At 38.8% G+C, this 26,698-nt stretch overlaps 1 protein-coding gene across 6 annotated transcripts in view; it reads left to right on the top strand.

Moving 5' to 3' along the window:
* Positions 1-26,698, top strand: part of SPECC1 (sperm antigen with calponin homology and coiled-coil domains 1) — a 189,548-nt gene that overhangs the window by 51,643 nt on the left and 111,207 nt on the right. The window contains exon 1 of one of the 6 annotated variants that reach the window (XM_039847481.1): positions 6,378-6,511. The exons of 4 other annotated variants lie outside the window; for them this stretch is intronic. Coding sequence is in view for 1 of the 2 variants with exons in the window: in XM_039847477.1 (XP_039703411.1) it covers positions 6,472-6,511 (40 nt within the window). In the remaining variant the exon portion in view is untranslated. Of the gene's footprint in view, positions 1-6,377; positions 6,512-26,698 lie in introns of those variants that run through there. One more of the 6 variants, XM_039847477.1, reaches the window with a different exon arrangement.

Genomic DNA, 26,698 nt, shown 5'->3' with positions numbered 1-26,698 from the left:
GAGTGTCTACTGTTTTCTAAGCATCTTTCTAGCTGCTAGTAATGCAGGACAAGGCAAATTCCCCTGAGTAGGGGAACTCAAGCCCTGCACTGAGAGAGAAGAGGGTTCTTCACTGAGTGCAAGAAAGAATTCAAGCACAGGCCAAAGTTAGAGTCAAAAGGAAAGTTTATTGGAGAAGGGGAAAAGCAAAGACAAAAAGCCTAGACAAGAATAAAAGCCCTGAGTGTGGGGAATCCAGTTTATATATTAGTTTTAGTTTCTGTGAATTACAGTTTAAAGACTTTGTTTACTCATTTTCCTTTGATGATATAGACATTCAGGGAAGAAGGGTAAGAGCATGTAGTGTGAAAGGGTAAGAATATGTAGCCTGAAAGGCCTACTGCCAGTTCTCAGCCTTTAACCCATAGGTTCTCTACGGTTTTATCCATAGGGCATGAATGATTTTATTTTGTATAGGGTCTCACTTAAAGACTGTTTTCCTGTTTTCCTTTCACAGTGTGGGGAAATGATTTCTTAGGAATCCCAGCAGAAATCTTCCTTTCTGCAAATTTCATATTGCAGTTTGCAGTCTCTGAATGTAGCTTGATTTAACATTTTAGTTCTCTTACCTCCTACCTACTTCACTAGGGATGCAGCAATTAAAACAATGGAAGCCCTGCTCTTCTGGATTTTACATTGGGTTTTTATTGAATATATCTAAGTGAAACTCACCACCCTCATTGCAGAATTGCTTAACTGCTTCCTTTAGGCATCTGGACTTAGCATGACTGCAGTGCCATTTCTGTCACCCAGATAAATTCTCCTGTCATCTTTGTTAGCTTTCTTTTCTTTACCAAATAATTGTCTTTGTCAGCTGCATCTTTTCCACTTCTTTTTATTTCCTTTGGGTTCCCCTGACCCTACCCAGCATAGCATCTCTCACCTAAAGCACAGAGGCTTCCTGCTTGGCGTTTCACTGCTGTTAATGTTCTTTTGTGGGGTGAGATTGGGATCAGTTTGGGTCAATTAATTGACAAAGTCAGTTTAATTAGGGAATCCTAAAAAATGTAGTATATTTACTTTAAACATTTTATTTTTACCTAAAACATACAAATGTGCATTTATTCACCAATCTTCAGTTATAGGGTCAAGGCATTTTCTTAGAGCAGACCTGTTGATTGGAGTTCTTTAACGTCTTTCCACATTTGTAATACATCTTCAATGATGTCCAGTTTTAGTTTCTTTAAACAGAAGCAAGAACTTAGGATTTCAGAAGACTGCATGCAGAATCCTTTCACAAGTTTACAGATATTCCCCTAATCTTTTATAGTTGCTTTAGGCATTTTTTAATGACTCACCTTCATTGAGTCTTCAAAGCATTCAGTGTGGCTTTTTTGTTGTTAATTTTGTTTCTTAGATTCCATATGTAAGTGAAATCATATGGCATTTATCTTTCTCTTTCTGACATGTCACTTAGCATAATTCCTTTTAGGTCCATCTATGTCATTGCAAATGGTAAGATTTCATTTTTTTTTTTGTTATGGCTGAGTAATATTCCATTGTATATATGTACCACAACTTCTTTATCCAGTCATCTATTGACGGGCACTCGGATTGCTTCCATATCTTGGCTATTTGTAAATAGCGCTGCTGTGAACATAGGGGTTCATATATCAGTATGGCTTTTGAAAAAATAATGTCTCTTTCTTTGTGCTCATATTTTATTGGTTTATATAGTAATTAGGTTATAGAAATAAAATCACTAATACGACTAGCATAAACAGGTTTGCAACAAATACATCTGACTCTTAGTATGCAGACAACCCAAATGGTGAGAGCTGAAGTATACAGTTGTTCTGGAGAAGAGCCTACCAACCAACAGTATTCATCTTGCCCAGGGCGTTAGTATGTCTTATTAAAATAGAGTATATTGGTCATTTTGGTGAATCGGTTGTCTGTAAAATGTTAGGTAGAGGGCATATAAGAGGGCAGGTTTTGTATTACTAGAGTAATTTTTCTAAACCACAGCTTTCTTCAGACTACCTCTCTGCTCAGACACCTTCGAGCACTCCTCACTGGATAAGGAACCAAGGACAAATCTCTGCCTCGAATCAGCAAGATCCCACTGCAGTCCCCTGTTTGTGCCTTGAGCTCTAACCCTGGGCCACAGGGTTGCTTGTTCTTTGAATACTCAGGACTTTTTTACAATCAAGCCTTTGTTCACTCTGATGAACAAAGACATGGCCCTGCTGCTAGGGCCTGCTTGTCCAGGATGCGCATGTCCATGCCAGGCACCTCCCTCCTGCTGCCCCCTGCCCCTCCCCTGCCACTCTGGACACTGACAGAAAGACTGTTCGCTGTGAAAGGACCAGCTCACAGGAACATCCCCTTTATAAAGCTTTTCTTGATCTCACAACTGGATGTGCTTTTTCCCTTTTAGATGTATGTAACACTGCATTTGTGTTTCTGTTCAGACTCTCACCATATCCTGCCTTGTACTGTTTCCTTTTCCTGCCTCAAAAATTCTCTGTTGCTTTGAGTGGAACCTAGTTTGTTGGACCTGCTGGTAGCATTCAGTAAGCTTACATTCAGTAAGCAAGCACATCCTGAGTATGAGTGGTGTCTTTCTTTTTTCCCTTTATCTCATCTTCTTCAAAGCCTGTGTCTTTCTGACCCTTATTCCTGGAAGCCAGGTACCACCCTCCCCCCCCCACCCCCACACACATAATTCAGTCATGCTAATTGATTCAGAGTGTGGACAGGGCTTTTTTTAGTTCAGAAATAATACAAAGAGTCTTGAAGCCTCATCCATTTCTCTCTCTTGACTTAAAAAAAAAAGAAGCTTTATTGAAGTATAATTTATATATCATAAAATTCACCCATTTAAAATGTGCAATCCAATAATTCTTAGCAAATTTACCAAGTTACAACTATCTACCTAAAGTTTTAGAACATTTCTATCACCCCATGAAGATCTCTTGTCTGGTTTCCAGTCAATGCTTTATCCCCAGCTCCAGGCAACCACTAATCTGCTTTCTATCTTTGATGATCCTCCTTTGACTTTTCCTGCCCTCTTTTCAGCATTGGAATGTTTTTTAGACCAATGTACATTCTATTTGCCTGAGAAACTTTTCTTCTGATTCAGTTACTAAACTTTGTTACCCTCTCTTTTACTCTTTCTCCCCATGTTCAAGTTTCTTTTGGTTTTCTTTGTGTGGACCTAATCTCTGTTGAGCAAATTAGCCTTCGGCTTATTAAGAAAGTTTCCCCCTTCCTTTAGAGTATGAAAAACTTGAACAGTGTCATGTTGTTGTGAGCAAGGGAAGGCGACTAACAAAATAATACCCTTAGATGTATTTGTGTCTTTCCACAATGCCAGGTTTATTGAGTGGAACCTTCTCAGATAAACCAATCAGGCATTCATGTAGGTTAACAGACAACTCACAGAGAGGGGAAGGTACAGAGCAAAAGGATGAAAGTCCTTAGGGTCTCCAAAGCAAGCTCTGTTGACTGGTGGTGCAGATAGTCTCATGTGGGTTCCAAGCCAGCGACTATAATGGGCAGATCAGAGTCTTTGGCTGTTAGTGTTCCCATTTGTGATGCTCTCGGGTCAGGTTTGAGCATTGTCTGTCTGAGGTCTTCGGCATACATGGTCTTTACATGGTGGAATCCTTTTTTTCCCATTGGCATCTGACGTTTCTGTGGTTTTGGGCAGTCTAGTCATACCCTAAAGCCATTCCCGTCATGTGACTTGGTTGTTTACCAGTTGACATTACTGTCATGGCTCCCAGTGGAGTCCATTTTGTAAAGTCCAGAAAGTCTTCAATTCTTTATGCTCTATACAAATGTACAAAACAGATACTGAATATTATTTATTGACTAAAGCAATCTAAACCCCTTGAAGACATGGGAAAATCTCATTTCCTGTTATATTCAGCTTAGTGCACATAAAGCCACTTTAATTATTATTTTTAGTAATAGTTTTTGGTAAGAAAAATGACATTGTTTTTATTAAAATGATTAATGCTTGATAGCTTAAAAAATTCACATAATGAAGAAAAGTATAAAGAAAATTAAAGCATGATCCAGAATGCCAACTCTCAGAAGTAACCAGTATTAAACGATCGTGGGTGATTATCTCTACAAACATCTCTCTCAGCGGTGATACAGCTATAAAGACAATTATAGTTGTCGCGGAGCAGGCACAGGTAATTTCACAACCCCATGAGCGCATTCCAAAGGAAAGAATCATATCCCGAGAAATCCACTTTTCTACTCGCCCCCTTGGCGCCTGCGAGTAGAGCGGCTGCCGCTGGCCGGGGAGGCGGGTGGAGGAAGGGCGCTCGGCCGGGGAGGGGGCGCGGCAACTCCTGATATAGTTGCCAAATCAGGAGAGGCAACTTTGGTCGCCATGGGAATCTAAGCCAGACATGAGACTCCTTGAGAGGAAGCCTGTAGCTCTCAAGAAGCTTGTACTCTAGTGGAGGGACAATAAACCAGTAAACGAGTAAATATATAGTATACTAAATGGTGGTAAGTGTTATGGAGATCAGCAAAGTAGAGAAATGTGTATGTTGAAGGTCTGGTTTATTATTTAATGTGGTATGACAAGAGATCCCCCTCTTAACAGAACGATGTTTGACCAGAGACCTCCAAAATGAGAGAGCATGAACCATGTGGTCTATATCATGTGGGAACGTGGGGGAAGAGTGTTCCAGGCAGAGGGAACAGCAAGTGCCTTTGGGTGGGCGCATGCCTGATTTATTTGAGGAACAGCGAGGAAGCCACTGTAGCAAAAGCAATGTGAGAGGGGGAATGTCCGTTGTTGGAGGGTGGGAGTCAGGGAGAAGATTATTCGGGCCTTAGAGGCCATTGTCAGGGCTTTTGCTTTTCTTCCCAGTGAGACAGAAAGCCATTGGAGCATTAAATGGGGGTGTGATATGATTTGACCTAAGTTTTAGAAGCATTACTCTACTATGTGAAGATTAGACTGTAGAGGGGCAGGGGCCGAGAAGGGAGACTAGTTAGGAGGCAGTTGCAATAATCCTGGTAGGAGATGACCATTGCTTGGACCAGATGGTAGCAGTGGAAGTGTAAGAAGTACTGAGATAAGGTGGCATTTACGATATATATATATTACAACATATTCCATTTATGGAGATGGAGAAGACTATATGAGATATCCATATGGAAGAAAAAATCAAGAATTTGTTTTTTGTTCCAGTTTAATTGGAGATAACTATTAAGACATCTAAGTGGAGGTGTCAAGAAGGTAGTTGGATAAATGAGTCTAGTTCAGAACAGGACTGAAGATATACAGCTGGTATTTAAAAGACATAAGTTGATTGTGATGGCTAAGTTAGACAGAGAAGAGATGACCAAGTTGGATAGAGATGACTGAACTTTAGGGCACTCTAGAGTCTAGAGGGTCAAGGAGGTGAGGTGAAACCAATAAAGGGGACTGAGAAGAGGTGACCAGGGATGGGAATGGAAAACTAGGAGAGTGTGGTGTCCTATAAGTCAAGTGAGTAAACTGTTTTGAGTTGAGTGATCAATGATAACCTAAGATGTTGATAGGTAAGATGAGAACTGAGAATGGATGAACCATAGTGTTCAAGTGATGCAGGAGATAGAGCTAGTCATTCTACTCATGATTTTATTAGTCCTAAGTATTTTTCACTGCAAGATTTAGATTTAAGTGTTTTCACTGTAAGATTATGAAAATTTTCAGGGTAATTTCCATAAGTTAGTAATTTCTGATAGCGAAACAGTTACCGCTTAGAACTGGTATGCCTTTTTATTAGTGATAGTAGTCATCTTGGATAATGAGCAAGTCTTTGTTAAAGCGTTTTCGGCCGCTCATCCCCAAGAGTTCGGTTTGTCCATTCATTCATTCACCCCCAAAAATACTTATTAAGCGCCTTTCTTATAACAACCCCAGGTTTTTCTTGTCCTTATAGACCTAATTTATCGCGCACAGTATTTTGCTTTTCCGGTGGCACGTGGCTTCAGCCTCCCTGCAGTGGGGTTTCTCCAGCCTACCTTGTCCGGCTGCAGTTCTCGGCGTCTGCCCCTAGAGGCCTGAAGTTGGTCAGCTGTGCGTCCCTCCCACGCATGGGAGGGACTCTTTGGACGCTCAAGACCGATATGCAAATGAGGTGGGCGGGCCTCACCAGGCAGGCAGTCGGGAGTTGAGGCGGGCGGGCGACCTGCGAGCAGGCGCTATGCAGATGAGATGGGTGGGCCGCGCAAGACGGGCGGTGAGGATCGTGGTGGGCGGGTGGTATGCAAACGAAGGGGCGGGGCCCTCCCGCGCGGGCGAGGAGCCGCTCCGCGGGCGGCCGCCGGGAATAGGAAGGCGCCCGGCCCTTTCTTCGACTGGAGCGGACCGCCGGACGCAGCTGCCTTGCCAGTCGGAGCCGGCGCGAGCTGCCGCACAGTGGACATCGTGTCCGAAGCTGGCCAGCCGGCCGCTGCCCGAGTCGGCTGAACATGGGTAACCACTCGGGGCGGCCTGAGGATCCCGAACCAGGTCTGTGCAGTTGGCGGGGGTCGCGCCGCGCCCCCTCCCCGGCCGAGCGCCCTTCCCCCACCCGCCTCCCCGGCCAGCGGCAGCCGCTCTACTCGCGGGCGCTAAGGGGGCGAGTGGAAAGGTGGATTTCTCGGGATGTGATTCTTTCCTTTGGAATGCGCTCATGGGGTTGTGAAATTACCTGTGCCTGCTCCGCGACAAGGAAATACCCTTCACTATAAACACATACCTGGAAGCCCTGGGTCCGCCCAGACTCAGCAAGTGGGGCGGGAAGGAGCCTGGTTCCGTGGCCCGGAGCACGCAGGCCGGGCTGGTGGAGAGGGGTCCGGGTTGGGGGTGTCTTCTGTACAGATTTCATGGTGGAATCCGAGTTCCCTCTCTTGTCTGCCACCTAGACAGAGTCTCGTATACACTGTGTAGGCAGTTGCAGACTTTCTAGGCATTTGCAGCAAAAAGTGTGTCTTGGCAGTTGTTTTCTGGTTCATTGTCCATTTTACAGTGCATCATTTACATATCACACACTTTCTAGAGTCCCGTGGAAGGTGGTAACCCGTCAGCAGATCTATTACTCGTGGTCAGACCAAGGGCTTGATTGTGACTGTTTCTTACGCAAAATAGCCTATGCTATTCTGGGATACCAAAAAGTTCTCCGGTTTATAAGATTTTTGGTTTTTTTTTTTCAGAAATTAAGTAAGCTTTTTGGAGAGTCAGCTGGGCCCTCGTTTTCATTTTCTGGTAGATCATCCTGGCCTCCAGCACAGATTTAGATGCTGATAACCACAGGGTTGTATTTAAAAACAAAACAGAACATTTTTATACTGTCACATGAAGCAAATGAGATTTAATTTAGCCCCAGAAATTGCATCTTGGCTGATTGGGGAGAGGTGGTTGACCTAATGCTGGAGTCCTGGGGTAGCAGGTGACGAGTCTGTATTGCTGTGACAGAATCAGAACTCTAAAAAAATTTTTAAGGGAGTAACTTTTAAATGTGGGTTTGAATGAGAAAATTGAGGTTTTGAGATGTGGAGCAACTTGTCCAAGTAACTTATTGCTTGAGTTGGAAGGAGTTTTGTAGCCTCAGCTCTTCACTCACCTCCCAGTGCCTCAGCTGCCTGTCTTGGCAGGGAGGCCAGGCAAGCTTAGACCATATCCTTGGGGCTGGGCTGAGTTGGGTGCTGCCCTGGCAGTTGTGGTACATTGGATTGGTACAACAACCAGGATCAGAAACTTTGACTGCCACAGGGGAATACTGTGAAGAAAAGTTTTAGAGATGAGGTTACTACAAAGATCACATAGGGATTACTCTCTAAATTACACAGCACTTATCCAGACTTCTTTGGGCAGAATAACCAATATTTGCAAAATAACGTCTTTGTCATAAACAGCCCTGTGATAAACTGTTAGGTAAAGGGTATGTAACATTTAAAAAACCTCTCATTAGTACACAACTGACCAGGTATTGTGAAAACCCTGTGTATTATTTCCTTTGTATCAAATTGTGCAAAGACTGTCCCCCTTGCTAGAGCTTTTAAGAGTTACTTGGGTGCTTGTGTTCCAATTTCTAAGTGACCTTGCTTTTTAAAGCACTCTAATGGATAAGAGATGAAAAGGACACTTTTATGCCAGGGACTTATTTAATTGCATTTTTCAAAGAGTACATTTAATTTCAGAATGAGAACTCAGTCTGATTTGCTGCAAAATAAGATACCTGATTAGCAAACCTTAGGAAAGACTTTAAATGCTAGAATATAGTTTGCTGAAAGTGTGAGTATAATTTTAAGTGCTCTCAATACTATGATGAAATGCTATAGAATCCATCAATGACATCCTGGAGATTAGAGTTTCCTTAAAGATTAATGTATCTTCATTGTGCATTGGACTAGAATCAGAACAAGTGCTTTAATGGGTTATCAGAGCAAGGGGCCCAGAGATTAGTGGTAGAGGTCAAGGGAAAATAGAGAGAAGCTAGACAAAGTGAGAGCAATACCCAAGTTCAGTTTTTACAGTTTATATATTGTGATGGTTTTGTCCTTTGAGACATAGACCCTTAAACGGAATTAGGAATGAATGAGGTTTATTAGAGAGTAATACCTAAGAAAGACAAAAGGGGTGGGAAGCAGAATTGGGCCAGGAAAACTTTAGACCATAAGGCAGATCCAACACTAAAGAAAGGAAAATGGGGAGGAGTCAGCAGGTTTGGGCAGGGAGAGCACAATGCAGATCTGACCAAGTTTTGGCCAACTGATTGGGGAGCTCTAGAGTTGGACAGAAATGGCCAGTCCCTAGTCCTCTTACTGTGGTCAGTCACTGTGTGAGGCTGCCTGGAAAGAATGTGCCTTCAGCTCAAAAGCCAAGTTGAGTCCTGGGATCCTGGTGACACTAACAGCTAGAGGTGTTAACCAACTGCAGTTCTTGCAGCTGAATGCCCAGTTCTTTCTCTACTAAAGATCCAGGTGGTACACCTCATGGTTGGTTTCCACAGGACCTCAGGAGCCTCAGCAGGTGTGGTGATGGTCTGTTAAAAAGGTAAATCATTTAAAATCCACACCCCTTCCCCTTCCTTGCTTAAAAGAGCTGGAATTGTCCTGTCTTTTTCAGGTGGAAGTTCTTCATCCTTTCTGGGGTACACCTGAGGCAGAAGGCAGGTTTTCAACTGCTGCTGCTTTTCTAGCCCTGGAATTGGCTGTGGTGGTAGCAAGACTCCTCTTTTGTAGTGTCTGCAATCCTTTGAGTTGGGTCATTGTGACTTATCGTGGTATTGCAGAATGGGTAAGAGAAATGGATCAAGTTAAAAACATAAAAATTTGCAGAAAAAGGGGCAGCTAGAATCAGAACATATTGATGACCAGATCTCTGATTTCTTAGATGGTCCCAGTTAGTAGCCCTTCAATTTCCAACTGGGTTGTCAGTGCTTGCATTGTCAGAGAGGGCTGCTGGGCGTTATTTGTGCAGATTGTGTACTGTTCAAAGGCATCTGGGAAAAGGGATGAGTGGGCCAGTTGGGGTTGTATCAGTCCAGAGGAAGGGGTGCCATTTCGCGGTTTTGCCTTTTTATATTCACAGAAAGGCTCCCAATATGCTAAAGGAGGCCTTAGTAGAAAGTGAGCTTAGAAAGCTTTCCACACTATCACTGCTAGCTGCTTACTCTTTGCTTTAATTGTCCATATATGTGTTTAAACAATGAATTGAAATGATATGAAACAAAAGTAAAAACTTATTCCCATTCCCTTTCAGGTCCTACTCTGTATTAGTTATAATTAATGGTAACTTTGGTTAATGAGGAATCCCAAAAGAGCCATTAAAAGTTGATTTCTCCCTCATATCATAGTCTGGTGTGTGATGGGGGCAGCAAGCTGGGGAGTTAGAGGCGTTCGAGACTGAGAGTGGCTCCCAAGTTGCACTGGATCTGCCAGCAGTCAGGAAGAGAGCGAGCATGTGGGGAATCCTACAGGAGGTTTTAAGGGGCTGGCCTGGAAGTTGTGCACATAATTTCCACATTCCACTGGGCAGACCCAGTCATGTAGCCACATCTGGATGCTAAGGAATTGAAAAATGTCTTTGCGGAGTGCCAAGCAGGGGACAGCTGTCTCTAGATATGATGACTACTCACAACCACATTTCTGTCAATATTTTACTAAAAAAGTTTTAATCAGAAAAATCGAAAACCATATAAACAACCATGTACCTACCACCTAGATTCTACAATTAACATTTTGCTTTATTTGTATATGTATCCATCTATTTGTCTCTTTCTCCATCCATTATACCATCTTATTTTTTATGCATTTCAAATAAATGGTGGTTATCTCTATAATTCTACATTATATACTATACCTGTACTATTTCTTGATTTATTAGCTTTTGAGGCTATCTGCTAACCCTTACTCTGAAAGTTCAGGAATTAAGTGCATTTTTACTACTATATTCTTCTCCTCCATTTCTGCAAGTCATACTTAAATTTTCTGAATTTCTTGTTAGTATAGTAAAATGCTAATGGCGGAATACAGGCGGTGGATATACAGTTGCTCACTGAAAGGTTTTCAAGTTTGCTATATGAAATTTTCATTTAAAAAACTTTAAAATTCTGAAGAAATCTTCTATTGTTTACCCCACTATTTCTTAACTAATAAACCTTAAACAGTGTCCTTGGCTAGGTAAATGAGGATATGATATTCCTAAATTTCTTCTGCCTTTTGTCCAGCATCCTTTGAACCCTATTCCTGGTCTACCTTTCAACTTTTCAGATGGCTAGAGCATTAATTAATATTATTAAATATTCTGTGCATTGTTTATAGTTTGATTCTAAAAATTAAAAACCAGTCAGCATTTACAATATTAGGATCCCATAGGCATCAGTTATGGGACAATCAGGTAGTGCATTTAGGTTTACAGAGAAAGAAATATAATCTTACCTTACTTAACTTGTGATCTGTGACAGACATTATTACTTTGAAAGAAAATAGAAGTAAGGAGTTGGTACAAGTATTTATGATTATTTACTTTTTAAATTATTTTAACATGCTTTTATCCTATTATCCAGCTTCTCGATTTTACAGATTGTTTCAGAAAATTCATTTTCTTTTTGAAGACAGAAAGCAAGGTGCTTAATAAGAGTATATAGGCTTTGGAGGCAGACTGCCTGCCTGTTCATAATCTTAGCTTTGTCAATTTATAGCTCTGAGACTTTGGGCAGATGATTTAAGCTCTTTGAGCCTCAGTTTCTTTATCTAGAAAAGGGGATGGTAATATGCCATACCTCAGGGTTGTTGTGGTGATTAATTGATTAAAAGAGGTGAAGGGTTAGGACAAGCTCACACATAGAAAGTGCCCCATAAGCGGTAGTTGTTAGTATTCCTAGCCTCCTCCCAACTTCATGTTTTAGTTTGGACTTGGTCGCCTTCTTTTCCTGTCTCACTCTCAAGTTAGCCCACTACTTCTTGGATCCTTTTTCTCTTTTTTGCATTCCCATTGTTTTGACTGGAGTATTTCCAATGATCCTCTGTGTTGCCAAACTTTTATATATTCTGTCATCTCTATATTCACCTTTTTCTTCCAGTTTTCTAGTGGACTGTTAAAATTTCATCAACTATGTTTTTTCTATTTCCAAATATTTGTTTGTCCTCTATTCTTTCTATTTATAGCAGTTTGGGCTTAAGTTATAGAGAGGGGAGTAGAGTTGGCCAGAGGGCTTGATCAGATGAGTTAGCGGCTTTTGTTGTGTTAGTTTTAGATTTCAAGAATTCATCAGAATTTTTAAGAGGGGAATAGAGTGCATTTTTCTGAGGTGTATCTTGTCCCATAGAAGTGGAACTAGTGTTCCGAGAGATATACTTTGGAAAATGTGCCCTTTTATAATTAATATTTATATATGTATATGTATGCATATATGATCTATGATAACATAATAAAAAAGATAAGTAATATCAGATATACCTATTACCATGGTAAATGTGAATGAGCTAAACTTACCATTAAAAAAAAAAAAGAACCTCTTCCTCTAGATTAAGACAGAAAACAAAATATAGATGCTGCAGAAAAACATACTCAGGTAATACTTTGATTTTAAAAATTAAGTAAGTTAAAATTGTGAATAATAAAAAAACTAGGACTTTAGGCTTTCAGGTTCATTATCTTGTTAGTCTATTTATAAGCCCAGTAAAATTTAATTATATCTAATTAAGGAGATCTTTGATTAATATTCAGTACATTTATAAACTTAGTTAATACATTTTAAATATTTTAAATTGTTTTTTAATTTAGTATATTTAGATTCCTATTACAGTCTGACTGACAAACAATCCAGTTTGTCTTATAAATTTCATAATTATTTTTATAAGCATAGCGATTCTTAAGTCTTTTTATATATTCCAAAACACACATTCTCTTTTTACATGTATGTATATGCACACTTTCAAATTAAAGTTACAAATTAATTACATATTACACATTTTTAATTAGAATCAAGAGGCTGATCTGTAACTCTTAATAGGTCTAATTCTCTTAAACATTGAATATATAATTCCAAAATGCAGGTATTTCTTAATGCATAGTACTATTAATACTTGTATAATTCTTTAAAATATTTCTCTAGTTGATTCTAAATTTTGGGGGATTAAAAGATGTTTACACAAGTGTTTTATTCCAAATAATAAATAGTACTCTGATTTTGTCTCATATAATTTTGAGGATTGCCTTCTCAGTTTGCTGGGGTTTTTTAACCAACAGAGATCCTTGACATGGACAAGGACAGGATTCTTACTCCGAATATGAGCTTGAGTCCCATTTGTTGTGATTGGGGCATATTCTTGAACATACCCAATTTGAGCATTAAAAAGATAATCTGTACAGGATAAATTTTCGCAACCTTTATCTGAGAATATCTATATTTTGCCTTTATCCTTATTGATAGTTGTCCTGAGTGTAGAATTCTAGGTTGAAATCTTTGTAATCTCTCTATAACATTGACTTCTAAACTGGAAGGAGGTGTTCTTGATGCTCATGTGCTTTAGATTCAAAATTATATTTTACTTAATTCTTATAGCCCCTAATAGGAGCCTGAGACCTCTGTTTAAATAATCATATCACTTGATTAGAGTTTGCACTTCTTTGACACTTAAAATATGTAAATATTTTCCTATCTACTTCTAAGGACCTTTGACTTGATAGATCATTACCTGCTTTTCTTATACTTTCTGTTTCTTAAGGTGGTATCTTTCTTAACAGTAAAACAAAATGATATTTAACTGTGGCTCTCATGGCTCTGTCTGACTTACGGGGTCATTCTACTGAAACAATGGTATCAGTTAAAGATACAAACACCACAAAGTACCTTGTATCAGACAGGACCTTCTATATTGATAAAAGTATAATTCAAGAAGGAAAGGTAGCAGTTACAAAATCCAGTACACTAACTAGCAAAACAGTGGAAGTGACTAAAGTAAATCTATTAGAAATGCTTGGAAAAACTCACAAGTAAAATGAGAGAAGTCAACAACGAGTCTTGCACAATTTTTCTCCATTGTTCATGGAATGGTGAAAACATTGATCTAAACCAGAAAGAAAACCTCATTATAATCTTGTAAGGGAAATTTTACTGGTCACTCTGTAATCATAATGCAATAAAACTGTAGATCATAAAAGCTGAAATTTAAAAAATTTAATCTATTTAGAAACTGACCCAAATAGGAACTGAAAACTATATGGAAAAATAATTAGAAAAATAATTCGGAAGTACTTCATGAAGTTACAAATAATGACAAATTCATTCCTCTGAAAGTTTTTGTTATCAAAAAATAAAAAAATGAAAATGAATGGAGTAATTACTATATACAGAAAATTAGGAAATAAACTATAAAAGAAATCTGGGAAAACAGGAGGGAGTTTTTTAAAAGGGCAGTTTAATAAGACGTCATTTAAGATTGTCAGTTGTCTCTTCTCTTACCCTCAGCACTTAGCAATAGCACCTGACACATGGTTGGCACTTAGCAAATATTTGTTGAATGAAAACAGAAAAAGAAAAACAATAGAATTAAAAATATCTAAGAGTAGGTTCTTTGTTAAAACTGTGAAGTAAATAAGCTGTAGTTAGACTAATTAAGAAAAAAGATAACACAAATACTCAAAATTAGTAATGTAAGAATGTATATAATGAGAGATGTGAGGATTAAAAAAATGAACAAAAAAATAGAAAATTTTGATGAAATCAAAGTTTTCTTGGAAAATGAAACCACTGAAATTAATTCATGAAGAAATGTGACACTTAGAAAAATAATTTGGAAAACATCACAAAGTGACTAAGAAAATAGCTTCTAAAACAATTCTGAGCCTAGATGTTTTTATAGGTAAAGTTTTTGGAATATAAGAAAAATATGTCTGTACCATTTAAAGTCATCTAATGGTTTGTTTCTCAAAGATTACTATATTACAGAGGGTACAGGTGATGCTTTAAGATGTATATAGATGTATATATACATCTTATTTTAATCATTTTAAATGTTTTAGAAAAATTGTAACCAATATGTCTCGAATTTATGTCTGGTGCTTAGGAAGATATTAGGTTAAAAAAAAGTACCTAATATTGAGCTTATGCAGAAAAATATTAAATATATGAGTCAGGTAAATGCAAATATAGCCAAAATTGTCAAACATTATACTCAAATAATAGAAACTTGAAAAATATTGTGAAGGACATAGAAAATGGAAAGCATTCCAATTTAACAGTTTATTTTAATGCTACTCCTTGTACCAAAGCCTTTCAAAGATAGAACTAACAAAGAAAGCCAGAGTTTATTTTCACTTGTTAGATGTACAAGTCCTAAATGAAACATAAACCAAATTTAATCTAACCATATATTTTAAATTATTAAACCACTGGTAAAAAACTAGTTCATTCCAAGAATACAATAATATTATTATATAATTAATTTAAAATTGTTAGACATCAGTAAATTTAAAGAAAAAAATTTCATCTTACTATATATCAATGCATTTAATAAAATTTAACATCTACCTCATAAATATTTAATAGGAATGGATGGATCCTTTCTTAAGATAATAAAATGGTCGAAAGCCACACACATCATACTTAACAGGAAAACGAAAACATTCTGTAAAGGTCAGGAAAAAACCAGTGGTGCCTGTACAAGACATTGTTTTTAGATAGATTAGCCAAAACAGTAAGATTTTTTTTTAAAGTTTATTAAAAATAAGAAAGAATTTGCATTATTTGTAGGTACTGTAATTATCTTATTAGAATAGCCAAGATGATCAACTGAAAAACTATTAAATGAGAATTCAATAAGATAACCAGCTTGGAAGTACATCTATATATTCATATATGTATGAATATGCTTATATATGCATGTATGTATGTATGTAGCTTTCTTTATGTTAGTACTAATCAGAAATGATTTAAAAGGTCACATTCAGTCACGGCATGAGCAAAGGTATAAAGCCTGGGGTAAAAATAAGGAATGTGCAAGGCCTCTGTGATAATCTATAAACTCTACTCGGAGAATAGACTCTAGTGATGATGAAATAGATATCCTCTGTTATGTGGAGGAATTATATATATTACATCTTTTAAAATCAGAAATAGTTGCCAAATTTTTGTCAAATGTCCTGATGTTTTGCTTTTTCTTTTTAGACATACTGATTTGATGGATTTGAAAAATTATACCTTATAATGAAATTTTAATTCAGGATTTTCTAAATTGTCCTTTTGGAATGTTCTTTTTTTAAATATGAAAGATAAATTAGCAGCATACGTTTTTATTGGTTTCATGTTGGCTTATATGTAAAAAATGGTGTCCGTGCAAGGTGCTCTGGTGACCCCTTTCACATGGACATTGTGTAAGAGATGGTTCTTTTCCAATCCAAATAAGAACCACTTGAGAACCCTTGTTGGTCTTACTTCCATGGCCCCTGTCAATCTTTGGTGGCCCTAGTAAAAAGGAGAGTTTTATTGAATTGATGGAAGCTGGCCGTTGTATTTCCAGGAAATTTTTGAATTCTCAGGAGAAAGTTGGTTTGATATTTCAAAATTAATGTTATTGACCAAATATTTAAAAATGAGATAAAAAAAATCACATAATGTTATGAACTTCAGAAAAGCTTGTTTCACAGGAAGACTTTTTCTGATTTCCTATGAAGATAACTCAAATATCCTGGGCCAAGGACTTCCCCACACAGGGAACTTGCCCACCATTTCCTTTCATCCCTGTCAGAGAGACTGAACACAGCCCACCACATCTCCATTTCCCTCTGTCTTTCAGAACTCATACCTCTTCCTCAGTATTTTCTTACGAATATTCCCTGCCTCTGCTTATATTTTTTAACCCTTGCTCTGTTACTTCAGAAAAATTAGTCTTCTTTCCTTCATTCTTTATCCTGCCCTCATTTCCAGCTATTCGTTCCAAGTTGAACCTAATTATGGCTAAATGTTAAGATTAAGGGTTATGATAAACCTGGAAAAGTAGTCATAAATTTTGACCTGAAACTATATCAAATAAAGAACTAGTTCAAACAACCTCCAGAGCCCTTAAAAATCCCCTTTGTTTTTTCTGCCAAAGAATTCATCTCCTTCCTCTAATTGGTCTTGCTTTTCTCCCTAGCACTAGCAGCCAAATTAAAAAAAAAAAAATCTTGGAAGGTTAAATTATCAGCAGTCTAACCTTCTGATTTATCAACAGATAAACAAAGAGCCTATTCATTGTAGTCATAGAACTATTATGAAAATTATGTGTATAGTTTTTTTATTTTGGTCTCTTCTCTCCTTTCAATCTGAATACATTACATTGTGCCAGTATTACATGGAATCATGCTCACAAACTGGACCAGAGATGTGGTAAAACAGTTTGCAGGTTAATAAAGTGTGCATGTTGCGGAGTGTCTTTGTATGTGTATTTTTTGTTTGCATTTGTATTTGTGTTGCTGTGTCTGTGTGTGCATGTCCCTCATGACTTCCCTGATATCTTAACCTTTTGTAGCATTTGGCTTTTGTGCCTTGGTGGGAATTTTCAATCAGAAATTGTAATTAAGAAAGAAGAAAGAATGAAAATCAAGAGATAACAGTAATTGGAGCAGTGATTGTATGTTACTATAAACTAAGTTAAAATGTCCTATTCTTTATAATAAATTCTGGTATCCAGAGTCTTATGCTAATCATTTCATACACAAAATAGTTCTTAGAGAATTACAGACATCCCCTTTTTGTTTACTATTCCCCATTACTCAGGTCATCACTGTCAGTGTCAATTAGGTTATCAGCCTTGACTCTGAGGGTGCCCTGGCAGCTTCCTGATGTCTGCAGGTCAGTCTACACCAGGGTCATAGAATTACACACATTCTGGATTTCCCTCACAAACCTGCTGCCTCGAATCTGTTTCCACCTGCCTAGAAACGAGTAACCAAAGCTGCCAGAACTGTGTCTTAAGCAGAAGAACTTCTAATAATGAGAGAATGCGAAGTTTAAGGCACAGATATTTTTAACTTCTCTGAGACCCCTTCTCATTCCCAATTAATGGCAACATTGCAGGTAGCTGCATGGCTGCGCACTTGGGCCCTAACACTCCAGTTCCCTGCCTTAGCGCTCCCCTGAATTCTCAGGCATCCTTTGTGTTCCCTCAACCACACCTCGCTCCTCCTCCTCGCCCTTTGCAGGGATTCTCCTCTCATGAGCTTTGCAGCCAAATCCTCCGTAGCCTGACCAGAAGTCCCATTCTGTCCGGGATTGTCCCAGTTAACATCCACTGCGGGTCAGTTTACACTTACTAACTTTACTCTCAAAGTGCCGCCATTTGGAAAATATATCTTCATCCTACTCCCCATCCTTTCAGGCCTCCTCAGCTCAAATGTCACTTCCCCATGTAGACTTTTTCCCTGCCAGGTAGACTTCTCCTCCCCCAGGGGGTTACATCCTTTGTTTGTTGAGGCTGCTAAATAATCCCCAGAGCTTGGCTGGGCTGAGTCAGGGTTGGTGAGAAGAAATTTAGGCTTTTTTTGGCATGAGGACCCATGCTGGGCTTGACTGGGTGGAAGTGAGAGTGGAGAGGCACTAGGTACTAGGAGGGTCAGGGAGGAATGTGCAAAAGAGGGACAGGTGAACAGAAGGTGAAATGAAGAGAGGGGAGAGCAAAGAGGAAATGTGGGAAAGTGCTGTGGACTTGGATTTATAGGATGGCTTACCAACGTGATCATTGGCTTGATTATAAACAGATTACATGAAACAATCAAACTCCATTTTCCCTAGGTGACAGGTTGGAATACTAGACAAAACTCTGGATTCGGAGACAGATATTCAAGGTTCATTTTTCTCCTTTGACCTTGATGGGTTTTCATGATGGCGAAGGGCTTGAGCTATATATGATATATCTTCCACCTTTTAGAAGTGTATGATTTTGTCATATGCTTTGAAGAGGCCAGACTAGAAAGCATTTTGAAATTTCTACAGAGTTCTGTATTTTTTCCAATTGCAGGCCAGAAAGGAAAACTTCCAAATAAGGATGCATGAGCTACTCTGGGAAACAAAGGGAAACAATAACTAAAATACAAGTCTAGCCTTTGCCCTGGCATGAAAAGAATGCAGACTGTTAACTGACCTAAAGGTTTCTGTTTTATTTCATATTTAGGTGAAATGGTCAGCTCTGATCATTATTCCCAAAGAAGTTTCTCTTCAGACTTTTAAGATATTTGCGTAATATTGAGATGATTATATTATCCTCGAGAGTGCTGTGGTCACCTTTCTCTATAAAACAGCCATGCTTAATTGTATATGTACCAGGAGCAGTGCTTAAAAGCTAAATTCAGAAAAATTAATCTAGACTCACAAATGATTATGGTAGACATTCAGTAAACACCCCTATTGATACTATCACAAACATTGCTAGGTCACCTCCCAACAGTTTAGCCATCTAAACATAGAGGAATGGTTCAGTAATAATGGTGATTTAATTCATTGGATATTATGCAGACAGCCATCTAAACTGTAATTGTGAGGATTATACCCAAGGATGAGAGTGTTTGATATAAAGGCGAATGAAAAAGCTGAATGCAAAATCGTATGCATACCAATTAAATCTTTGTAAAAGTGTAGTCCAGAGGACACAAATTGAAAACCTCATTTGTCTTATGGCCTATCTTAGAGTTTTTTGAGTAAGCATGTTTCGATGGAACCCGAGCTCACGTGTGTCACATTTCCTACCACTTCTTTGGTGCCTTACCTTTCATAGACATTTATTTACCTGTTTGGCTCTATAGGCAGTTGAATTCTTGACCTCTGATTAAAATAATGAGACTAATTAAAATGTAATAAGGCAAAATTAAAGATTATTTTAAGGTTAATTAAAATAATTAAATGAATATACTACGCATATAATGAGGTTATAATGGGTTGTCTTGGTTGCTTCCCAGGGAAATATGCCTTGATACAGATTTATGGGGTATGCCCGTGGAAAAAATACCTACGAGGGGGTGAAGGCAACAGGACAGGGCAGAGGGAGAAGTTGAAATGTGATGCAATTGCAGCAGCTTTCTCACTCCGTCCTAAGGGGAGCTTGAGCTAGGATGGTCCTCCACAGTTGTCACAAGTTAAGGCTCAATGGTCAGACCTTTATACCTTCCTCCCAGGAGACATGGTAAGGCTTCAGGGGGGATCTGTTTCCTTGCTTTTTCCAGCAGTCTTTATTTCCTTTACAAATTCTGCCCTGGAGAGGGCATTCTGATATCCTGAATGCAAAGAAACATTCACCCAGTATTTTCTCCCTTATAAAGTTCACTCTCAGGGAGTTGGCTCCACAGCTGACCACAGGATCTGCCCGCACACAGACTAGCTGACTCAGGAGGTCAGCACCCAGGCCTGACTCACTCTCTTCCACTCCTTGCTGCGGCCCTTGTCAGGGCCTGTTTCCCCAGGACATCTGGTCAGGACCTCATAACCACCTCCTTTGTGCCTATGACTGGGTGGGGAGGCTAGGTCACTGCTTGCCCTGTGGAGTGGAGGGTGAGAGTTAGAGACCTTGTGGTATTGTGATATATAAGAAATAAGTATTTGGTCCCCAGTTCCTGGCACAGAACTCATAAAACCCTTGGAATTTCTGAGAGAGAGGGGTAAGAGGAGCGTCTTTCATTCATAATAAGCCCCTTTTAACCATACTTGAATTTATGCTCTTGGAGAATGAGGGCTGGTTGTCTGAGGAACCAACCATGTGATTAGTGGGTTGGAACCTTTAGCCCCACCCCTGGACCACTTGAGAAGGGAGAGGGATTTGGAGATTGAGTTTTACCTCCAAGGATCAATGATCTAACCAGTCATACCCATATAATATCACCTCCATAAAAATCCTAAACAGTGGGTTTTGGAGAGCTTCCGGATTGCTGAGCACATCAAGATGCTGAGAGGTGTGGCATACCCGGAGGGAGCACAGAAGCTCCGTGCTGTCCCAGACCCTATACCTTGCCCTGTGCATACATATCTTCCATCTGGCTATTGCTGAGTGGCATTCTTAACTGGCGATCAAGTAAGTAGACTGTTCCCTGAGTTCTGCGAGCCCTTATAGCAATAGTTCAAACCTGAGGCAGAGGTCTTGGGAAGCCCTGATTTATAGCTGGTTGGTCAGAAGTACAGGTGATAACCTGAGACTTATAGAACTGAGTCTTTAACCTATGGGGTCTATGTTAACTCTGGGTAGTTAGTACTGTCAGAATTAAATTATAGGACACCCAGTTGGTGTCTAGAGAATTGGAGAATTGGTCTGTGTGGGAGAAACCCACACATTTGGTGTTAGAAGTTGGTGTGAGTACAGTGGAGAAATAGTTTTTTCTTTTAGCCCTCTTGTGTGTCTTAAGCCTTCCCTGTATTCTTCTGCTCAACTTTGGCAGACGAGCCCTGGCCAGCTGTCAGTGAAATGTGCCTTCCAGTGTGAAGTTTCTGGTGGGAAATGCACCTTCCAGTGACTTCGTCACTGTAGGTACAGCATCTCCGGTCTGGTCCGGAGCCCCATGGAGAGGAGGGTTGAGCCCGCAGAAAGAATTTAGGCATTCCTGGGCTCCTGCCTCTACACCCATCATCAAACTGTTAAAACCTCTCACCTCCAGCCTCTGGTCAGAGAATATCTGCTCCAAGTCAGCCCGCTGCTTGGAATGCAGACATTTGGTAATAACGTCTAGGTGAGAATCCCTCTTCATTAAGTTTGCGTGGTAACTGGTGATCCCCTTTAAGTCTTAACTCTTTTCTTTACCTGAGGTTAATTTTTTTTCCATTGCTTTCTTCTTACTGTCTATTATACTTACTTTCCTATTATACTTATGTTGGATCTTTCCTTTCTCCTTTCATGTCTCTTAATTTAAAAACAAAACAAAACATTAGATTCATCTCATTATCCTTTTCTCAGAATTCTGGGTGAATCTTCTTATTCACTGACTGGATTTTCTATAGTGTTCAATATTGCTGGTCGTCAGATTTTTGCACATGAAAGCAGTCTTTCTTGATGCCACATTTCCTCTCTTAATGAAGGTGTTTCCCTTTCAAATCTTATTGGAAATATGGATGGGAGACTTTCTAAAGATCTGTTTACCACACTGACCTTGCTGAGTAATCTGGGAACCATGACTAATTTGCTCCTGGGAGTTTAGTGCTGTTGGCGGCCTTTAGTCACCCACCTGTCTCCCACCAGCCGTCCTGAATAGAAAGAATACCCTTCGTGCGTTTTACAGGTTCTGGGACTTCTCTCACCACTGTCTAGCTCAGGTCCTTGTGTAGGGAGCATTCTCTGGGCCTCTGCAGGATGGGGGTGGGAGCTTGTGTTGGATCACATGAAGGATAGGCTCCAGAGCAGCATTCCCACAGCCTTTAAACTTCCCCTTCTGCATCATTCCAAGGGATTTGAATCCAGGCGTGAAATAGACTAGGCAGAAGACAGAACCACACAGAACGTGGCACACAGAATAGAGAATATTCTTTAATAAATTCAGCCTGATTTAAACAATGTTTAGTCCTCTTGACTTATATAAATGTGCAGATTCCTGCAAATCCCTCAGTGCATGAGCTTTTTCTTAACATTTAACAGTATGAGCCCTGGAGCTAGAATTCCTGCTTTCTTATCCTGGCTTTCCTATTTACTAGCTGTAGGATTTGGGGCTGGTTTCTTAATTTCTTGCTTTGTTTTCCTCCTCTGTAAAATGGAGATAATAGCACTTACTTAAAGGAGTTCTCAGAACAATGCCTGGAAAACAGTGTTTTAAAAAATGTTAATAAATGTTAACCAATAAATTAACAATAAATGTTAACTCTTCTTTTTCTTCCTCCTCCTGCCTCTCATTTTCTTCCTTTTCAGTCGTTTTCCTTGAGGTAGACACAGTTTCATTTATCACCAAATATTGACAGAGTGCTTCCCCTGCCCCCACCCCACCACCTCTGTGTCCCACAGTCACCCTTCCCCACCATGCCTGCCCCAAAGTACTCTTGGTGTAGTCAGGGAGTGTATTAGTTTTCTGTTGCTGCTGTAACAAATTACCACAAACTTACCGGCTTAAAACAACATAATTTCATTTTCTTGCGTTCTAGAGGTTAGAAGTCTAAAATCAGGGTGCAGTCAGGGCTGTGTTCCTTCTGGAGACTTCAGGGCGAAGTCTGTTTCATTGCCTTTTCCAACTTCTAAAGGTCACCAGCATTTTTCCTCCATCTTCAGAGTTCATCGCTCTATCATCTATGTCTCCTTTTTCTGTCTTTGACCCTTCTGCTTCCCTGCTATAAGACTCTTGTGATTACACTGAGTCCACCGGATAATCCAAAATGATCTCTTCAAGATCCTTAACTTAATCACACCTGCAAAGTCCCTTTGCCATGTAACATAGTCACAGGTCCCAGAGATTGGGTTATAAACGTCTTTAGGAGGCAGATAGTAATAAACCTTATTATAGCATACTCACTCCACAGTGATGCCATAAGCAAAGAGAACTCAGACTAGAAAGCAGTATTTTTTTCTGGGAAATTGGGAAAGGTTACACAGAAGAGGGACATTCAAGCCAAGCCATAAAGAGTGGAGAGACTTTTGCTGGGGTGGAAGGGTTTTAGGCAGAAGAAACGGCATTTGCCAAGAAATGGAGTTGTGAAAGAATCCAGCAGTTTTGAGGACTAGTTAGATGTTCAGTGTTGCCAGAACATTAAGGAGGGATCGTAGGCAAAGAAATATATAGGTTAAAACCAGAGTGTGCTGTGATAATGGGTTTGGAAAGCATCCTGTGAAGAGAAGGGAACCAGTGGAGCTGTTCTAGTGGGTTTTTAAAATATAAATGTTATGTCTGATTGTGTAAGTAATACATGGTCATTTTATTGAAATTGAAGAAACTAAAGAACTGTATCCAGGAAATAAAAATCACTCAGAAATAATTACTCTTGACATTTCTGTGTGGTGTGATTATTGAGCTGTGTGTGCATATGTGTGCATGTACTTTATCACAGTTAAATCATATTGTATATTCAAATTCATGTCTTGACTTCTTTATTTAACAGTGTATCATAAGATTTCTTCGTATCATTAAATATTTCCAAGTATTCTTAACATGTTCATAATAATATTCTATTGTGTATATTACCATAATTTTTTAAATTCTATTGTTGGACCCAGTATTTTTCTCTGTTTTAAATCATTCTAATACATAAATCTTAAGTTTCTGAATACATCCTTAGGCTAAATTTCTTGATAGGTATTTACTTGGCCAAAATATGAGATTGATTATAAACTCCTTGATATATATATTTCTGTGTTCTTTCTTGAAGTAATATAAAATATATAAAGCTGTGTAAGAGAGTGTTGTTTTCACTGCAGCCTTGCCAGCATTATTGTTCCTAAATAATTAACCCTAATTTGATGGACAAAAAAAGTACTTCATTTTTTTACTGAATTTCATATGTTTATTGGTCATTTTTTCCTGTGATTTGTCTATGGGGGTTTTAATGTTATTCTTGTTTGTTTGTTTGTTTGTTGTTTGTTTTGATATATTAACCCTACCAATTCATTTCTGTTATATTGTTGCAGATAATTTCTTCAGATTTTTCGGTATATCAATTATATTTTCTTAAAATGCAGAAGTCTAAAAATGTTATAGTACAAATTTATTTTTTTCCATTGTGATTTATTACATTGTTTCTGGGCTTAGAAAGAGTTTTCCTGCCCAAAGTTCAGATGTTTTGGGGTTTGTATTCCATTTTTAAATATTTATGTCTTTAATCCATTTGGAATGTACTTTGGTATATGATATAAGAAATCTTATTTAAAACATTTGGCAGTTATTCTAGTAGCATTTACTGAGCAAGATTTCTTTTCCTTACTGATTTGAATTTGCTGTTTTGTATCTTATGATACTTATGTATCTTGGATATATTTGCTGTTCTCTGTACTTTGTTCCATTAATTATGTGATTTTAATCGTTGTAGCTGTGTAATATTTTAGTATCTGGTAAATCAAGTTTTCTACATTGTAATTTTTTTCTTTTACTATTTTTTCTTGTTTGTTCTTTGAGTTACTTTATCTGGTTTCCAAAAAAATCCATTTTGAATTTTGGTTGAATTGTATTACGTTAGAGGAGAATCAGCACATTTTCTAGTATTGAACCTTTCCTTCTAGGAATGTGATAAATGTTTTCATTCATTATCTTTTATATTCTCTAGTAAAATTTTAAATTCTTTTTCATTAAAGGCAGAAACAAATTAAAAGCTCTTTGTGAAGATTGGGTGATTGGGAAAATGGTGGTATCACTGAGAGAGAGAGAGAGAGAGATAGAGACACATACCAGAAAAATCAAGAAGAGAATTTGAGAGGCAACATAAAGAATTTACTTTTAGAAATTTTGAGTTTTAGCCCACAGTCACATCTGAATGGTTCACCATCTTTTATTAAGCTGCTATTGGTTTGTAGTGGGGGAAAGTGGTTGTTGGTCAACGGAGATGTTCTGTATTTTCTTCTTAGGCCAAGTATCCATCGTTCACCCCCTCTGTCATCTCCCCCAGAATGCTTCCTTTCCTATAGGAGTAGTCAAGCAGTATATGTATTTACAATTCTACTCATTTGCTGTTATCTTTGCTGCACTGCCCTCAGTCTTTCTGGAGTCTTCTAAATTTTATCCTCTTAAACTGTTCTCTCTCACGGTGATATTTTTCAAGATTATGGGGTAAGATTGACTTCAATCTAATTTTAGCAAAGCTGGCGTACTCTTTATTGTTTTATTACATGTTGTTTATGTTGTTTTATTGTTTTATTACATGTTTATGTTGTTTTATTGGATTTGTAGTTTCATCTGTCTACTCCATTCTTCATTCACAAGTCCATTAGCTATGTAGGAATGACCTGTCCTCACCATTCTTACTGGTCTACTTTCAAGACCCAGCTTAGATGTGATCCCTTCCTTGATGACTTTCTCTGACCCTCTGGGCTGGACCCAGTGTCCTTCTTTGCTCCCATGGCTCCATGTTTACTGCTTTTTGCACCACATTGAAACCACTTATTGCACTGTATTGAAACCATCTCCTTATGTATCTGTTACATACGTTCCTACATCAGTACCTCATACCACTGTTGTTGGCACATACAAGATATTTAGGAAAAGTTTGTTAAATGCAAATAATATGAACTACATTCATGCCACGATATAGAGATTAGAAGATTAAACAGGTGGTTGGAACTCTTTTAGCTAGAGATTAATATTTAGGAACTGTTCACACAGAGTGACTATTCGAAGCAGAATATGAAAAGGAGGCTGAAAGAGAAGTCAGTAATCTCGTCGCCCTGCCCATCTCCGGCATCTCTTAGGTCAGGAGTCTGGGTTTAGAGATGGTGTAGCTCAGGCATGATGGCATTATTTGGCCACTGCTTACAACAGATTGATTTTTCCGTACAGCAAAAGCTACAGTGTGTCAGGTATAACAGCTTCCTTTCCCCTTCCTGAATTCAGTCCTTGGGGCACCCCAGGTCCTACAGATCCCAGGAGCCCAGAGTGTGGAGGAGCTGGCAGTTGGGAAGGAGTGCTTCCTCTCTGTTTATTCTCAGAGACGTGAGATCAGGCATACGTGTTCCTGTGGCCACGCGGAGGAACTCCCAGTGTGCAGACCCTCTCACTGACCTCTGCGTGATGATCTGCCACTGCCCAAGAAGTTGTTGATGTGTTTGGGTACAAGGGCCAAACCCTTGTTCCCTTGCAAAGGAACAAAGAAGGATATACTGATAAAAAAATAGATAACCACCTTGAATCTTTAAGCAACAAAACATATAGCATAAAAGCTGGAAATAAAAGAAAAATTTAATTTTTTAAAAAAGCATATTACACTAGGGGATATAAATTGTGTCTTTTGTAATTTGACATGTCAGGGAAACTTGATTGCCAACTTGGATGCCCATGGGGACCAGTTGGGCGCATGAATATATGACTTTGTGTGTACGACAGTAGAGATGATGGAGAATTGCACAGTGAACTGGAGAATGCATGCCTTGCCTCAAGGCATTGAGATTCATACATTTTAAAGCACTTTACCAGCCAAACAAAACATATCTGTAGCTTGTGGGCTGCCAGTTTTCAACCTTTGAAACAAATAAAGCAAAAATATAGAAGTTATAAATAACACACTCAACAAATTTGTAAAATAAAGAATAGACATTCTTCCTCTAAATCTAGGAATTGTTTGTCAAAGTCGATCAT

The sequence above is a fragment of the Pteropus medius genome, unplaced genomic scaffold (genome assembly GCF_902729225.1).
Source record: "Pteropus medius unplaced genomic scaffold, Ma_sr-lr_union100, whole genome shotgun sequence".
NCBI lineage: Eukaryota > Metazoa > Chordata > Mammalia > Chiroptera > Pteropodidae > Pteropus > Pteropus medius.
Note: the sequence above shows the minus strand (reverse complement) of the source record. Positions and strands in the feature narration are given on the sequence as shown.